At 38.3% G+C, this 19353-nt stretch overlaps 1 protein-coding gene across 1 annotated transcript in view; it reads right to left on the bottom strand.

The window, feature by feature from the left end:
- LOC126474801 (uncharacterized) overlaps positions 1 to 17595 on the bottom strand; it is a 52221-nt gene extending 34626 nt beyond the window's left edge. Inside the window, exon 1 of the mRNA XM_050102272.1 lies at positions 17343 to 17595. Within this exon, the coding sequence (XP_049958229.1) occupies positions 17343 to 17595 (253 nt within the window). The remainder of the gene's footprint in view (positions 1 to 17342) is intronic.
- Between the last annotated feature and the right edge of the window lie 1758 nt (positions 17596 to 19353).

The raw sequence follows: 19353 nt of genomic DNA, 5'->3' as shown, positions 1-19353 counted from the left end.
ATTGATATTTTCAGTGGTACAAAGATTAAATTGGGGAAATTCTCCTGGGTTTTCCTTTGTAAAGGACTATTTGGAAATGGAGTTAAGCATTTCAGATTTTGTTTTGCTTCCCTTAATTTCAGTTTCTGTCTCATTCATTAGGGACTGACACTAACAGCCTTTATGTATAGCCAGAATTTCTTTGGGTGTTGTGAAATATCATTTGACAATTTTCTGCTATGATAATCACAGAAGGCTTCACACATTGCTCTCTTGACAGCCAAATGTGTTTCATTTAGCAACTCTCTGCTATAGCCCTGTGCTTTGTTTTACACCTATTATGCAGTAATCTCTGTTGCTTTACAGTGACTGTATACCATGGAGGTTCCCTCCCATTATGAACTGTTCTACTGGTTACATACCTGCCCAGTGCATGGTCAACTATCCTTTTAAATTTGAGCCATAGTTTCTCTACATGCTCATGCCCTGTGCTGAAAGTTTCAAGTTCCTCTATGAGATATGACACTGCTGACTTTTTATCTTATTTACTGAACATATATATCTTTCTGCTTGTTTTCATAGCCCTTTTTACTTTGTTAATCATTGTTGCCACAACTGTGTCAAGGTCAGTGATACCAGTTTCAATGTGGACATTGTCAAAGAGGTCAGGTCTATTTGTTGCCATTAGATCCAACATATTTTTCATCATGAGGGGCATTCCTAACTATCTGTTCTAGGTAGTTTTATAGAGGAGGCATTTATTAATGTTCCACAGAATGTCTTATCATGCCCACCACTAACAAAACTGTAATTTTCCCAATTGACTGTTGGATGATTTAAGTATTTATCATTGATTGCAGTATGGTTGAGGAACTTACATACAAGTGAACCGAGATTTTCTCTAAGGTTTTCAGTTGCACCAGGAGATGAGTCTGGTGGATGATAGAAGGATCCAATTATCATTTTATGCACAACCATGATACTGAATCTTGCCCAAACAATTTCATATGCAACTTGAATTTCTATTTCTGTGGATATGAGTGTCTTGCGTACTGTGACAAATACATGATCTCCATTTCCTGTTTGCCTATCTTTTTGACAGAGACTTATATTTTCCCCCAAAATCTCACTGCTATCAATTTCAGGTTTCAACCAACTTTCTGTAACTAGTGTTATGTGAGCTTCACTGCTTTCCAGAGGTGCTTCAAACTGTGGCACTTTGTTGTGAATGCCTTGGAAGTTAACCATTAGGATTTTAATAATCTCACCTGTGGTAGGCATTTCTTTCAATCTTACACTGATACTTCTATGTTTTCTACAGCTGTCATTATTAGGATTTGATGGAGAATTACCTAATCTAAAAACCCTTGTATGCATGACACACAGCAGGCTACTTGAGTAGCAGCCTCTGATGTGTAGTGCCTACTTGACCTATTTAGAGGTACCCTACAGTTCTCAACCCTACATCACAAGTCCAGGGAGTCACAACCTAGCTTGTCACAGAAGCTTCAAAGTCTCTAATGTAGTCCTTCCAAAGGGCCACAATCAGCTCTGGGGACAATGCTGCAAATTGTGAGCATCCTTGAAACTCTGTGCACAAGGCTGGTCCTCTCAGCCTTATCTGCCAATTGCCTGAATGATCCAAGTATGACCTTGGAGCTCACACAACAGGCATCATTTGTTTCAATGTATGCCACAATCTGCAGTTTGTTGCACCCTGTTCCCTGAGTGACTGTTGGGATAACCTTGTCAACATGTTCAGTGAGGCCCCAGGTCAGCACACAAACTGCACCTGGTGTTCTTTCCTGTCCCTTGCTGCCATTTTCATGAGGGGTACCATAATTTGCCGTATGTCTGAACTGCCAACAATTAATAGACCCCTACACTTTTGCATTTGCCTCCTCTTGAGCTTGAACAAAATAGGTATTCCCAAAATAGGTGGAGTAATTTCCACTGGCTCATTTCCAGTTTCAGTGAAAGGGAGCACCTCAGTCTTGTTGGATAGGGAGATCAGTACAACATTCTGAGTCCTTCCTACTCCATGTCCACCCTTTACAGGATGCCTACTTCTACCATTGACATACCACTCATAGTCAAGTGGATGAGTAATGACAGGTCCTGTACTTTCTGTAGAAGAGACAGGATCCGTGGGAGAGGATAGCACTTGAGGTACCTCTAGTACAGGTATCACAGATACACAATCCTCAGGAGATCTCCCAGCACACTGATTTGCAGCAGCTGCCAACCATTTGGCAGTAGTCAGGGTGATTTCCATCTGCTTATGAACATCAACCAATTCATCCCGTGTTCAAGAACAGCATTCACAGTGGGGCTGCATTTTGGCTGGTGCAATGGACTATGTTTTGAGATTAATTATAATTGTTAACAAACCCAAGAACAAAGTAAATTCATGATAAATTATTGTTTTAAGATTTCAAAGCAATTGCTGAAGAACTTTTGGAGATACAACATTTTGAACAAACAAACATTTACAACTTTCTTTCCATAGATACATTAATTTTCAAATTGTGTCTAGCTTCTCTTTATGAACACTAAGAATATGATTGGTAATGCTATTTCATAAGGAATAAGGACCCAATGCGTAATGATATTTACATGATTTGTACTACTGCAGATGCCAGGTCTATTATTAAAAAGTATTTTTGTAGAGCATTCTGAACTGTAAAAGACAATGGGTGATTATTTGACTGTGCATTAATGTGTAAACAAATTTGACTGGACAAGAAATACCTTGGACACTGACACAGGTGATTGAATATGGAACATTTTAGTGATTTCATGGAAGGAAGTGATGGAACATATATGTGGAGACACCACCATCATGTAATGCTATTGACAATCAATCTTGTTCTACAACAAACTATCTTTAGCAATGATATAACATAGGCCTTTACAAATGTCCGCTTGTGTCTGTGTATGTGTGGATGGATATGTGTGTGTGTGTGTGTGTGTGTGTGTGTGTGTGCGTGCGAGTGTATACCTGTCCTTTTTTCCCCCTAAGGTAAGTCTTTCCGCTCCCGGGATTGGAATGACTCCTTACCCTCTCCCTTAAAACCCACATACTTTCGTCTTTCCCTCTCCTTCCCTCTTTCCTGATGAAGCAGCCATTGGTTGTGAAAGCTTGAATTTTGTGTGTGTGTTTGTGTTTGTTTGTGTGTCTATCAACATGCCAACGCTTTCATTTGGTAAGTTACATCATCTTTGTTATTAGATATATAATTTAATTGGATAGACAAAAAATCTACTCATCAAGTGGTGGCAGGGACACAATATTAAAAAAAAAAAAAAAAAGGTTTTACTTATGCAAGCTTTTGGAGCCAATGGCTCCTTTTCCTGGTAGAAGGGTTGAAGGGAAAGGAAGAGAGGTGAAGGAAAAGGATTGGAGAGGCTTAGGAATAGAGGTAGAGTCCAGAAAAATCACCCAGAAGCCCAGGTCAGTGGAGACTTACTGAACCGGATGAGAAGGAAAGACTGATTGTTGAGGGTTGCACCAGATGAGATTTGAAAACCTGAGAGGTTAAAGGTGGAAGACAGGGTAATAAGCATGACAGAGATTACTGCTAAAGCATCATGCATGAGTTAAAATGAGTGAAAAGCTAAGTGCATTTTATGTAACAGAGGTGGGAATAAAATAGTGAAAAATAGACAGGTCAGAAAATGAAAGATGTAGAAAACTAAAACAAAGTGAAGAATGGAGTAGTTACAGTGAAGAAATGCTGAGACAGATGTAATTAACATAAATTATGGCCAGATGGGTGGAAAGAACCAAGGACACATTCTAGCACTAGTTCCAACCTGAGGATTTCTGAGAAGCTGGTGTCTGGGAGAAGAATCCACATGCCGCATGTGGTGAAACAGGCACATAGGCCATGACTGTCATGTTGTAGAGCATGCACTGCACCAGGATATTGTGTGTTGCTGGTACACACTCTCTGCCTATGCCCATTCATCCTAACTGATGATTTGGTAGTCATGCTGATGCAAAAGGTCAAACAGTGTTTACATAACAGCTGGTATATGACGTGTATCATTTCACATGTGGCTCTCCCTTTGATAGTATATGTTTTGCCACTTACAGAGCTGGTGTAGTTGGTGGTAGGAGGGTACATAGGGCAAGTCTTTCAGTTGGGATGGTCGTGGGAAAAGGAGTCGTAAGGCAGGGAGATGGGTGTGCAGGAAACATAGTGTCTGCCATGGATATTGTAGAGATTGGGAGGGTGACAACAAGCTATTCTAAATATTGTGGGCAAAATCTCAGACAGAATACATCTCATTTCAGGCAATGATTTTAGGAAGTCATGTCCTTATCAAAGTAGCTGAATAATACATGCAAGACCAGGATAGTACTGAGTGACAAATAATGTGCATCAAAGTTGTCCTTTGGAGGGATGGTGGCCCAGAAATCTGTCTTTGAACTAGTTTGGTGTGGCAATTACATCCAGTGAAGGCAGAGGAGAGAATGGTTGTGTATTGCTGTAAAGAGTCTGCATCCAAACAAATCTATTTGCTACCTGTAGAGTTGACTGTATGTAGTTTGTGTGCTCTATGGTTTCACATCGAGCACATGTGCTTTCTTGTTGTATACCATTTGAGCAATAAAGCACTGTTACTCTGTACCATATCAAGTTGTATGTCACTTGGACCACATCCCACCATATGAACCCACGATGGTCACCTCATCGTGCTTTTAACGTGTAACACACAATTATGTAACCTCTGTGGCCTTCTGTGGCACTCATCAGTATTGAACTTCAGCTTATCACCCTCAAAGCAATGGCTTTGAGGAATGATGGCGCACTAAAAGCAACCTTGCATACCATGGCAGTTGCTGGAGGGAAGCTTTACCATGGATGCTATTGGGCATATGCACCACCCACAAAAATGACCTACATGGTTCACTCACTGAAGTGCTACAGGTGCTGTGGGTGGAAACCACTGAACTTCCCATTCTCGTCATCAGCAAAAAAGAAGAAAACATTGTATGGCTCAAGATACTGCCTCCACAACTTCACAGCACCCCTAAAGTTTTCATCCATAAGGCACTCACAAACTGCAACCTTGTCATTCTTCACATTGGTATGACTTGGCCACTTTACAGCATCCTCATACAGGGCATGACAAGGTTCTAAAATGTAGTGCACATACATTTGAAATACAACTGAATGAAAGACTCAGCACAATGTCTGTCAACCAACTAAAACCAGCATGGATGCTTCAGGATGACCCACTCACTGATGAAACATCAACCTCCACCATCCAACACAGTGACTTGTCTAGACATACCATGACCGTTGACAACTTCATAGTATACCTTGACTTCAAAGACTTCTGACCCAAGGACATCAGTGTCAAACAGTGAAGGTCAACATCGTTAACATTATGTTGAAAATGGTTCCATTAGTCAGTATTTCACATGCCCCTAAGAACTGCCCAATGATGTGAACACAGCAGCCATCACTTTGCAGCAGTCCCCCAACAGTTTCCTCATAATCACTGCCCTCAAAACATCACACTAATCTGCCCCACAATCGAGCACAAGAAAGACAACTCCCCAAAGGTGATGCTGTCAGTTCACTCCGACATCTGAAATTCCGAAACAGTCCAGGTACAGCTGGGCTTAGTGCCCACCCAAATTCCTGAAAGATTACCACCTTGACGCTGTGTAATGGGAGCCAGACCATTGCACCTCCGACACAACTAGCTCAGACACCAACCTGCTCGACACCGATGACACATTGCCCACCATCACATGGATGCTACCTTATCACACCATCATCAGTCCATGGTTACCATCTTCCTTCAGTGTTTCACGTTATGGTGGTCGTGGGGAGGGGGGGGGGGGGGGGAGGGGCTAGTGGATAGTGGATCTATGGGACACCACATTGTGTAACCCTGCTGACAATCAATGTTGCTCCAAAATGGTTTCTTTGGTGTTGGCTTTGTACAGTTAGTGCTCTATAATTTTGTATCAAGCAGACGTGCTTTCTTGTTGGGTACCATTTGAGCAATAGAGCAATATTAATCCATACCATACTGTGATGAATGTCACCTGCATCATATTCCACCATACAGATCCACATGTAAAAGCAATGTAAGTTACCATGTTCATCTCATTTAAAATACCTGCATTTTATTAACGATAACAGCTATTGGCCAACAACTAGCAATTATGGTGTTAAAGTCAGAAACTTTTGAAATTAAAAAAAAGAAAAAGAATGTGAAAATTGTTCACAATTTCAAAACATTTGGTTAGGTAAATAATTTCTAGTTTCTAATTCTAAGGACTTGGCTGACTGTGACAAATTTCCTTTTCCTTTATTACTCATTATTCCATCATCTTTCAGCATTCTGAAAACTGAAATCAAATCCAGAGGACAGGAAGAAAGTATCTGTACATCCACTAGGGAGTCAGGATAAAATCTGTTTCATCTACTATTGATTTTCCAAGACTGAAGGTGATTACCTGATGTTATAGTGAGAGACCTATAGCATTGTTAAAATGGACACTAGCAACAATGAAATGCTCTGACATTATTTTCAAATCCTAAAGACTTTTTCATCTGCCCTTATTTAAAAAATTGCATGTTGTCACAAGATGGACACAATTTGTTTCTCTAGTCACAGCTAGCAGATATATTGAACCCCACTCTTGGGCAGGTGACAGTAAGTCACAAATGGTGACCAAACTGTCACAGGACTTGACTGTATAGTTGTTCAAATGTCCTTCATGTGAAACAAATCTTTGTACAGAAAATTTTATTATCTAATTTTATTAAAATGATTGTTGGAAATGAAGACTGATGAAGCACCAAAGATAGACAGGGAAGTACAAGATAGGAGGCAGAAGATGATGCAGAAGAAATGCCAGTGGTACAGGGGAGATAGGACAATGTGCCATTAGAATCTAAGAATTGAAAGGATCTGTTGGTCAAAAAATAGGTAGTGAAAATATTAATGCCAAGAATTTGAAATTCATATTCTTCTGGACCCACTGTATGGTATATGTCTTTAAACGGCATTGTATAATTATAATTTATAGCTCCAAGTATGCTGTTAAGTTTGACAGCTTGTTTGACAACTGATTGATGGAGAAATGTGGGAAAAACGAAACGGATTGGGACATGTAATAAATGAGAATATGCAGTTACAACAGTGTAGTATAAGAAAGGGATGCAGATTCTTCTGCACCAGTGGGTGCATTCAGCTATTTGAAGATTTTGTTGGAATAAATGTCACAATAGATTTTAAAATCATGAGGGGACAGTACTAAGGATATGCAGAGAAAAATTATAGATGATATGGAAAAAAATTGAAGATAAATTCAACATGGAGCACTAGGGAGAACAGGAAAGGGTTAGTAGTGGTACAGGTTACCCTCCACCACGCACTGCACGATGGCTTGTGAAGTATCTATGCAGATGTAGATGTAGAATGAAATTGAAAGTTTGAGGGAATACACACAAAGTAAGTTTAAGGATTTGATACTAAGGTTTTCTTGAGGCTTACGTACATTGTTGAACAAACTGGATACTGAAACCAAAGAGGAAGTTAGCCACTTAGAGAAGGAAATTATGATAAGAGATAGTGACTTGAAAGACAACTTAAAGAGTCAAGTGAATGAGGGGAAAACAAACTTTTACTGAAATAGCTAATGACTATTTAGAAAGGAAATATCATCATGAAAAGGAGTTAAAGGAAGTTACGCAGAAAAGAGGGGCAGAAATACGACAGATTAGAAGAAATTGAGAAGACAGAAGGGATGCAACATCAACTTTTGCTATAGATAATAAAGTGGAGGGAATACCTTTGTTGAAGCAGTAAATGCAACAAGAATGGTATCAAGTAATGCAATGGGTCATTGCCCTATTACACAGACATTTAAACTAATAGAGAATTTACATCCTGTAACATTTGTTAGGACTCTTATGAGGGTTTTATTTAGCAGATGATGAGAAAAATGCAACATTGATTTTATTAGGGGTCTACTGGAAGTAGATGCTGTATCATGAGGTTATGAAACTAATGAGAAGTGTCACTATTTTGAGTACATTCAAAATTTATTTTTTTGAGAATACTGATCAAGAGAAAGACATAGAAATGTTGATAAGTTTAGGAGGAAACCTGCTTATAGGAGGGGTGATAGATTATTCAAACAATACTTTGAAGAGGTATTAAATAGGTTGTAATACCTAGATAGTTCCTTAGGTCATGAATAATGGAAATTGTGAACAGAAAAGTACTCTTGACTATTGAAGAAAAGCATCTAATACTGAAAGCTGTAGATGTTAAGAGCTTTGTGAGCTGGATAGAAATGGTGGTCAATTATGACACTAAGAATAACATAAATCTCATGGAACCAGATGTGATAAGAATCCAAAATGTAACAGAAATGAGGAGTGCAATGAAAGTGGGATTGTGATGTACCACCCCTTTATTTAGACACTTACAGAAAGATATCCAGCTGCCTCCAACACCACCCATCAACAACTCTAATTGAAATTAATTGGGTCACCAGCTTCAGTATAAAGTGAGACAAATGTAATGTTCTAAATCTAAGTTGTCAGGACCCTCTGACTGTTTTGAAGACCCTCCATTTGTTGATAGGACTGGCAAATAGAGCACAGCTACCAACACCAGAAGACTGGCAACAGTAAATAAAATTAGATGAAAACCTTTTCTGTTCACTTATATCTACCATACACAAAGATTACAACACATGCTGGAAATACAGAGAGAACACAAAATACCTGTAAACACTTAGTAAAAGACTAACTATTAAGAAGGACATTCTAATATAAATTAAATGTGAAGCTCCTTTATTTATCTCTGATAATTTCTTTCTTCATACCTACATTCAGTTTGAAACATGATGCTTAGCTAACCTCAGTAGCTGCTTAAAAACTCTGAGCCTTTTCTGGAAGTTAGTTACAACATCATCAAAAATTAAATTTCCTCCAGTCTTCTACCAGAAAGAATTCCTTTTTCCCACACATAAGTTAACTATTTTTCCCTTTATCTGTCAACCATAAACTGCAAAAATTGCATCTATCTGCTTTCCACAACTCCAAGGAGAGCTCCCAACTTATTCTTGCCATTTTCTCATTCATTCTCTATCACCTCTTGCTGCAGACTGCACTTTCCACCCACACTTGCAGCCATGCACACCAGGCTAACACCAACTGTCAACTTTCCTTCCATGTTCCTGCACCCAGACACCCTTTCTCCTTTTTACTCTTTTGATTGATTGTCTCATAAAAAATCCATGAAACTAGCCTCCCATTGGAAACTTGTCTCCAATGTTGCCACCCAATGAAGAGACAGCTATTCACAGGTGAATTTCCAGTAGTGCCATCATCCAAAAACCACAGACATGACTTTACAAAAGGAAAACAACAGTTTGTAGCTAAGAACCTACATCTGTCTAGCATTCACAGATAACCTTGTACTACCTGGAGCCACTACAGTTTCATAACTACCCCAGGAAACACACAGACTTAGCACACACTACAGTGGATAGGTTTACTTTGCTATTTCTGGTGACCCTAAGACTCTTGCACCTGAGGTAAGCCTTCCTTCTGACTTCACCATGTCACTAAACAATAGTTAGGGAGATTTTATTCTTTCTGTGGCCAAAGTGTGGTCGCTGGCCACAGCAGGTTTCTACCATTGGCATTTAACCCAAGAATTATACGTACTGACTTAAACCTTCCAACTAAGTTCTGCCTAAATGAACCATCACAGGATGACTTAATTTAACTTAGATTTGGTATGATTAATAAGATTGTAGTATAAGAGGAAAGGAAAAGGTAGAAAATGACTCTGTTCAAAATGATAGGGACCTAATCCAACAGTTTTTGGTTGAGCTGCTGAAGGAAGAAATAATACTGAAAAGGGTAATTTTGTGAAAGCTGAAACTGATGTTGATGCACATGTAGTGGTAGAAGAATCATGCAATGAAGATAGTATTGAGGATAATTGTGCTATTAATAGTAGTGAATAGGATCTGGAAATAGATTATGGATACATAAAGTAAGAGAGAATAATATACAAAGGGACAAAAAATTCAAGTAACTCAATGGTTAGCAACCAGCATTAGGTATATTGAGAAAGGAGTAATGAGCATTCAGGAATGATATGAATAAGAACATGAGATCAGAATGTTTACTGTAAGAAAGAATGCAGATTTAGAGAAAACAGATAAGGGTTGAGTAAAATCTCCTGAGAAAGCAAATTTTGAGGCAAAATTGAACAAATAAGATAAAAACTGGGAGAAAGAAATTTATGCAATGAGTAAGTTAGAAGATGAGGAATCACCAGATAGTGAGAACAGAAGTGATGTGAATGCTATTATGGTACATCTGTTTACTGAAGATGCTTCATTGGAAAAAGAAGAAGTCACCAAAGACTAAGGTAGGGTACCGTATTAAAAACTTCGATTATTATACAAACAGATGGAGACAGAGCACATGCATTGACTGAAGTTGAAAGTGAAATTCTGCTGTTTTGGAAACATTTTTTGGACATATTATTTTAAATGGTTGCAATGTTAGTACTGGAATTGGGTTGGAAGGTGTTAGTGGCACACTGAGAAAATTTAGAAGAAGCAAAAATTTACTTACCTTTTGTTCATTGGAACATGAACTTTTAGTGGCTCTTAACATTTGGACTGTGTTGGAAATTGATTTTTTAAATGAATATTTAGTGAAAGCATTTTGGAAGAAAGGGAATTTGGGGAAGAACAATATGCTGACCACTAAAGGGCAAGGATAGAATCTTGTGGAAAACTTGTAGTGATGATTTAGTGTCACAAAATGTGTGTTTTACAAAAGAATATGGGGATCTAATATTTGAATGCAATAGAGGTGCATTTCAGGAGGGACTAAGAAATGATGGAATATCTAACTGGATGAGATTATAGAGAGACCATCTTAAACAGAAAATACTGCAGAAAATCATTAGCAAGAGCTCAAGAATCTGTTATCAGACATTGCAAATAAACTAGTTATAGTGAAAGCTCTGAGTGTTAGTTGAAAGTTTAACCACATAAACCTTTTCTGATGAAGCTGTATCCCAATACCTAAACAAAAATGGATACTATGGAGAAGGAATTTTAGAAGATAGTATGTTGGGGTAAAATAGAAAATACAGTTAGTCCATAAAATAATTTGTTAATTATTGTGAGAAAGAAGGAGGAACATGTTTTGTTTTTGATGCCCATACTTTGAATTATGTAACTGAATGAGAGACAGTTTGTCCTGAAAATATAAAAGAAATAACGCATAAGTTCTTGGGAGTAAAGTACATGAAAGCCGAACCTAGACAGAGAGAGTAGATTCCTTTTAATGCTAAATGTTACTAGTACTGAATGGTCCCATTTGAGCTTAAAATTTCTGAGTCTATTTTCATTATAGTGGAAAAGTAAGTATCAGGGCAGTACTTGTGTAATAAAATAATTACACATGTAGATGCATCAAAAGGAACATTCTCTCAAAAAAATTCAGCATATTACAGGGTTAACAACACAGAACAATGCTGTCTGATGTTTTCTCTGCTCACTCACACCTTTGATGTGATTTTTGTGAGCTTTTTATTATTTCCTTATATTGAATAAGATGGTAAATCAATTTGCACAAGTCTCATAGCCAATTTATGTCTATATCAGGCTGTTCCACATCTCCCATAGGGCTAGGTAACCACAAGCATCTGTCAACTTATCTGCTGGCCGGCACAGGTAATATAGGCTAACTATAATGTGGCCCTATTGCACATGTTCTGCTCCTGTGTTAGCTACTTAGCTACCCCTCCCTAACTGTGGGAGCTTGGCCAAGGTAGTACAGTTGTGTAGGGAACACCTTGTTGATTGCCTGCCTGCCTTCTCATCAGCTGTATGCCCACCCTTGCGCACAGCTGTCCACAGGAGAGCACTTGAGCTGGAACAAACTGCTCTAGATATTGTAACATCTGAAGCAATATCATGATGTTTCCATTATTATTATTATTATTATTTTCTTAAAGGTACCTTATTTACTTTCCATGCCAGGAGTGTAAATTCTTTATATGCATTACCAATGTACTAATGAACTATGCTGAGCACATTAATACTTTGGTGTGCAAAACTTAAGAACAAAAGTAACTTTTGAATGATGAGTCACCGCCAAGAACGTAGCTTGATGAAACTTGTACAATATAAAGTACTGCTACAATATAGTACAGAAGGCAAATGAAAGAAATATGCAATGAGAAATGACACTTTTATTCAAAGACAATAATCACACTTAAGTCACCACAATTCATGATGGGCCATGGGCATAATACAATATAGGAAATGGCTCTTAATACGGTATTTGATCACCACAGATGGCAATGTATGCTCCACAACATGCTACCATGCTGGTCACAATGCTGGTAAGGAGTTCTTGTGGTAGGATGTCCTTTCCCTCCACCAACATGGTTGACAACTGTTGAATGGTCATTAACACATGTGGAAATGCCCCAGTGTGTCTCCCCAATGCATCCCACACATGCTTGATGAACTTCAAGCCAGGGGAATGGGGGGGCCAGTCCATTCACTGAATAGTCTCTCTTACAACAGCTCCTTCACTTCCACTGTTTGATGCTGTTGCATATTGCCATCCATAAAACTGAAGTCAAGACTGAGTCCACCTCTGAAAAGATGTACATGGGGATGGAGTACAATGTTACAATAACACTGACGGGTAAGTGTATTGTGTTCAAAGAATTGGAGGTCAGTGCACGCATAAAACAGTATGCCTCCCCAAACCATAATACCTGGACCACCAAAATGATAATGTTCGACTGAGTTGGACATATCCTCATATGGTAAGAGATAGGTACATGAGATTCACTCAGGAACACTGTTGAATATGACAGTTTTTGTGGTCCAGCTGTTTTGGTGTGGAGAGGCATAATGTTGCAAGGGCATACTAGCATTCAAATCTATGAACACTGACCAACATAATTATGAAACTGTCTTCCTTCCCCATGCATGTCTTGCAGGAGTGCAGCTCTGACTTCATTTATAGGGTGACAATGTATGACTGAATCACACAGCACAAGTAGTGGAGCTCTTGGAATGAAACAGCAAATGGACTGGCCTGCTTATTCCTCTGACTTAAATTGCATCGAACATGTGTGAGATGTGTTGGGGAAATGTATTACAGGACAACCTCATGCACAAACAACTATCCATAAATTGTCAACTGTACTGAAGGAGGAATGCAATATCCTACCACAAGAACTCCATAAAAACCTTGTGACCAGCATGAGAACATGCGGCAGTGTGTGCATTGCTGTCTGTGGTGGTCAAACACTCTATCTAGATGGCTCTGAGCACTATGGGACTTAACATCTGAGGTCATCAGTCCCCTAGAACTTAGAACTACTTAAACCTAACTAACCTAAGGAGATCACACATCTCCATGCCCGAGACAGGATTCGAACCTGCGACCATAGCAGTCGAGTGGTTCCGGACTGAAGCGCCTAGAACCGCTAGGCCACCATGGCTGGCACTCTATGTAGAACCAACCCTTTTGTAATGTCCAGGGGGTCATCATAAATCATGGTGACTTCAGAATAGTTATTGTCTTAGAAAAAAAGTGTCATTTTTATTTGTCTTATTATGTATTTTTTTTCACTCACCATCTATATTATAGTGTAGCAATTCTTCTTATGTATGGTTGAAGTTTCATTGCGTTATGTTAATTGTCAGTGACACTTCAAGCAAAAGTTACTTTCATCTTTAAGTTTTGCACACCAGTGTATATCTAATTGTGAAATCAGTTTACTTGTGCCATTAACTTGTTACATTGATACCTGTTACAGCTTCAACATCCAAGATCACAGCCAAATTCTGACTCCAAACCTCTGAACGTAATTGATATTGTCCATTATAGAAGTTAGCAGCTACACTATATTCTTTCTTTAATTGACCCTATTACCATGTCTGTAATGTGCATATTAAAGGTAGCAACAGTGTACTAAGACAGTGACTGCAGCAGTCCTGAAGCAATCCAATTCCATCCACCACTTTGTGCCACAGTTGTTGCTCTGTTCAGAAAACCAGGAGGACTGATTTGAGAATATTTTCCTTCACAAACGACTTATCATTTGGCATTCCCCCCCCCCCCCCCCTCCTCCTTTTTTCCCTTGCACACTTTAAACAATGTCTGCTTTTTCTGCTATTTGCGACTTGCAATGTACAGGAATCTTTCACTTCAACTTGGTGCCTCCGAGCAGCCGCAACTATTTTTGTTACATCCCATATCGTACTCATATAGTTATCATGCCTCTGGGAGCTCCATCAGCTTGGCACCCCAAATGTTTCCTTGCATCTCTTGGGCTTTAACCTGGTCCTGAAACCCAGTAACAAACTTATCCCAATAGGATATACTTGTCAAAAATCTGAGATTGTCTGACCATCTATGTCAGATTATAAAAATAAAAGCTTGTGTAAAAAAAGAATCAAAACTGCATGTATATAAAAGAGTCTACTCTCCATCAGTGCCGACCGGAGTGGCCGAGCGGTTCTAGGCGCTACAGTCTGGAACCGTGCGACCACTACGGTCGCAGGTTCGAACCCTGCCTCAGACATGGATGTGTGTGATGTCCTTAGGTTAGTTAGGTTCAAGTAGTTCTAAGTTCTAGGGGACTGATGACCTCAGATGTTAAGTCCCATAGTGCTCAGAGCCATTTGAACCATCTCCATCAGCTTTGCAAGAGTTTTCCTTAAAGTTAGCACATGAAAGTTGGGAAGGAGTATACATAGAAACTAAAGTGAATAGCAAATTCTCCAATTTTATGTCTGAGTTTAAATTAAAATTTGAAGAAACAGTCCCCAAAGTATTAATTCCCATTGGAACACCCACCAACAATACATGGATTACTAAAGAAATTAGAAAAAAGTGCTCAAACTCGTAAATACCTAAACTCCATTAAAAAGGACAATAGTGATCCATTTTTTGCACTACTACAAAAACTACAAAAGGCTCTACAGGAAAGTACTCAACACCACAAAAAAATCAGCCCATGATAAGTTCATAAATTTAGCCAATAATAAAAGTAAAGCTACATGGGCTGTAGTGAAACAAGAAACAGGAACTGTGAAGCAAAGAGGTACAAATACACAAATCAGGAACAAGGAAAACTTAGAAAGTAGCCCAAAAGAATTAGCAAATTATGTGAATACCTACTTTAGCAGCATTGCAATGAACTTACAGAAAATTTTTCCAAAAGGTGCTAATCAACCAATACAGAAGCATATAGCAAACTCAATGGTATTGCTTCCACCTACTGAGGAGGAGGTATACAATATTGTAAAGTAATTGAAGAACAAAAACTCGGCAGGTTTAGATGAAATACCAATGTGTGTGCTGAAAAAATGCATAAACGGTATCAAAGCTCCACTAACAGAAATCGTAAATGAATCCTTCAAAACTGGTTGCTTCACTGACTATCTGTAGCATGCCAAAATTTTACCAGTTCACAAGAAAGGTGATGTAGAAAACATTGAGAACTACAGACCAATAGCCCTATTGTCTTGCTTTTCCAAAGTGATAGAAACAATAGTGAAAAACAGGATTTTGACCTATCTAAGTAAATTCAGCCTCCTCTGCAATGACCAGCATGGTATCAGACCTGGTAGAGGTACAGAATCTGCAATAGCACAACTTACAAAAACAATTTTCGAAGCACTAGATGAGAACAGCTATGTAACTGGCCTTTTCCTAGACCTGTGTAAGGCATTTGATACAGTTGACCACCAGAAGCTGTCACATAAATTAGAGGCACTAGAAATAAGGGGAGTGGTTCTCAAATGGTTTCATTCATATCTAGAAGACAGAGTACAGTCAGTAGAGATCACACATCTCGAGTGGATCAAAGTACATTGAGAAACGTATATCTGATCCACAATATATCAGTATTGGGGTCCCTCAAGGAAGTGTACTAGACTCTGTATTATTTCTGGTGTATATAAATGATTTCCCACAACATATCAGCCATGGAGAGAAGATATTGTTTGCGAATGATGGCAACATAGTAATCACCAGTAAGACACAAGCACAAATGTTGGAAAATTCTACTGAAGTGCTGAGGGATGTTCACAAATGGTCTCAGGAAAACAAAGTAACTCTCAACGTAAAGGAAACAAAATATGCTTTAGAATGAATAGAAAACAGAGTCCCTTAAATTTAAAACTAGATAACATCTCCATAGAGGATGTACCTACAACAAAATTCTTAGGGTTGCACATTGACAGCCAAATGAAGTAGAATGAACATGCTATGAAACTCTCGAAAAAGATATCCACAACATGTTATGCACTTAGAGTCCTTGTATCTGCATGCAGCAGTGAATGTTTGAGAACTGTATACTTTAGCTAAGTTCATTCAGTAATCAGTTATGGTATTATTTTCTGGGGAAACAGTGCTCAGAATTTACAAACGGTATTTAAAATGCAAAAGAGAGCAGTAAGAATTATAACAAAAAGCAGTAAACGGCCACTGCAGAGAACTTTTCAAAATGTTAGAAATTCTAACTGTTCCTTGTGAATTTATATTCCAAACCATAGTGTACATCAAGAAAAATATAGAAAATTATAGCACAAAAAGCAGTTTTCATAACTATAGTACAAGAACAAGTCACTGTCTTCATCTAGACAGGAAGAATAAATGTAAGACTCAAAATAGCTTCTTGTATGAAGGTGTAAAACTGTATAATAAACTGCTGCAGAAAATGAAAGAAGCAGATAACATGTACCGCTTTAAGAAAAATCTTAAATTGTTTTTGCAGGAACACTGCTTTTACACTATAAGTGAATTCCTTAGACAAAATGATTGTAAATAGCTTTTATTTCACAATATTTTGATAAGGAGCAAAAGTGATTGTAAATAACTTATATGTCACAATGTTTAACTACATGTAACAACAAACTGTATAAATATATGAATGTCTGCAACTGACAACATCCATACATTTTTAAAATGTCCATGGATGGCTAAATGAATAAATAAAAAAGGCTCTCATTTTAGTGATAGTGCTGACCTACACTTTTCAGAGAATGTCTCCAGATCAGTACCTTCACAAATATATTTTAGTCAGGCATAGGTATGACTGATTCATGAAGCCACCTATTATTAGTAGAAATATGGTAGCAGCTGTACTGTAAACTATCCTTCTAACAAACTGCAGTCTCAGAAAATTTACTTACTGCAACACATACTACAAAATTAAATTCAGAACAAAAAATATGGGCAACTGAACACAACCAACTGATCTGAGAGAAATTGTAGGGGGGGAAGCAGCAGCCAGAGCCCATGACTCACCTGTTACTGAAGGATCCAATGCTGGCAGGTCACCAATTGAAACTGGATGAGAACAGCAGTGTGAAGCATAGATGGTGTGACTGTCCACACTAGCTGATGTCATCTCTGAGGTGACACCAACTTCCACTGACCTCCACCAACCGGTCATACCCTCACAGCTTGAATCATCATCACTGCTCAATTCATTAGCATTTGGGACCACACCAATGACTGGCCTGGTAAAGCCGAGGTCACGATGATAGAGGCAGCTCATCCAGACTAAGAAAAATTTTTAAAAAAATCTTTCAGGAATGTTATATAGATCAATGATAATTGATTATGTTCTACATATAAAAAAAAAAAGATCATTGTTTCAGTTGAGATTTTTTATTCCCCTGAACTAATAGCAAATCTGCCCCCATTTGCAAGTGATGTGTATGGCCTATAGTGAGTTTGGGGAACATTCATGAGTTTCCTGCTGATCACCAATGAGTCAAATATTATTAAAAGAAATATGGTGGCAGCTGTATGTGTTGTGAGCTCTCTCTTGTAATGGCATGTGGCAATCTAGGGTACATAGATGGTCATTTCTGCCAAATGTTCTGCAAACTCAGAGAGGTGATCTTAACACAGTACTGGGTCAGAAAAGGCAAAATATTACTAGTACGTAGTATGCACGTGTGTTGGCATTCAAAGGTTACTCTTTTTCATGACTATGCTGGCCACTAGAAATTTGGATCCTCCTATGTATTCAGAGAAGCTAATATCCATTATTTATCACCAAATGACTGAGTTAGCTACAGGCAGCTCACCATGCAGTCGTTTTGTATCAGAGTTGCTGGCATTGCTCAGTGCTATTAATGTTATGCAAATGAATCATCAACAGAATGAACAGAGTAAAGCAACTACAGGTGCTAGTATGTCCCACAAATGAAATGAAGACCAAGGAAGAAAGAAAGAAAGAAAGCAAGGAAGATTAAGATTTAATGTATTTTTGACATTGAGGTCATTAGAGACAGAACACAAATTGGATTTACTAGGCAAGAAGTTATCAGTGAGAAAACAATGGAAAATTCTTCCTGCAGTAGAATGTGTGATGCTTTTGAAACTTCCACAAGGGTTAAAACTGTGAGCTGGACTGGGACTCCAACACAGAACCTTGCCTTTTCTGTACAATGGTCTTACTGACTGAGCCATTCAGATGCTTTTCAGAAAGTACCCTCACAGCTTTGAGTCCACTAACATCTCATTTTACTGAAGATGTGTACAGCAAAAGCGTGATATGCTGCAAACAATATAGCATGGATTCAGATATAATGCAGTGCAAAAATCCTGTTACAGTCTACATGTTGTGTTTCTGTGGTATCATTGACCTATGAAACCATCAAGCTCTGAGAACAAGACCTGAAAGAGATAAGGGTAACTTAACCTCAGATTTGTCTAATTATCATTATATCAGGACAGTTATTGCTCAGGAACCTAAATAAATATCTAACAGTTAGCACCACAATGCAGCCAACAAAGTGGCTACATAAAAATACTTGACAATAATTGAAATGAGAACAAGTATAATGAGCACTGTGCATTATTTGTGCAGAGTCTTGATATCTGTTTGTTTGTTATGATGTTGTGGAAATGAAAATTATTATGTATGAAACATAAATAAGGAAGTTATTGATTATGTGAAGAATAGTGTTACAATAACAAGTTTAGCATGTTATTGTTGGTTAAGGATCAATCAGGGAATGGAGTAAGAAGTTTTGTACCCTCAGTTGACAGTGGTGTGGGATATGACAGAAAAAGGAAGAACCATTGAAAATGCAGTGAACTTGATGACTGTCTTTACAGGTGGTTTTTAATAAAACAAAGGTAAAGTGTGCCTGAGCTTTCACTTGCATTTACGTAGCAATAAAGACTCAATTGCTTCTGAGAGACGAGTTTTGAGCAGCTTGAATGTAAATATTGGTAGCTGATACTGTGAAAAAATGAGTAACACTAACTGAGAAGTAATGATTTCCAGAACCTCAACACT

The sequence above is a fragment of the Schistocerca serialis genome, chromosome 4 (genome assembly GCF_023864345.2).
Source record: "Schistocerca serialis cubense isolate TAMUIC-IGC-003099 chromosome 4, iqSchSeri2.2, whole genome shotgun sequence".
Lineage (NCBI taxonomy): Eukaryota > Metazoa > Arthropoda > Insecta > Orthoptera > Acrididae > Schistocerca > Schistocerca serialis.
The sequence above is the reverse complement of the archived record's forward strand: the minus strand, read 5'-3'. Positions and strand labels throughout refer to the sequence as shown.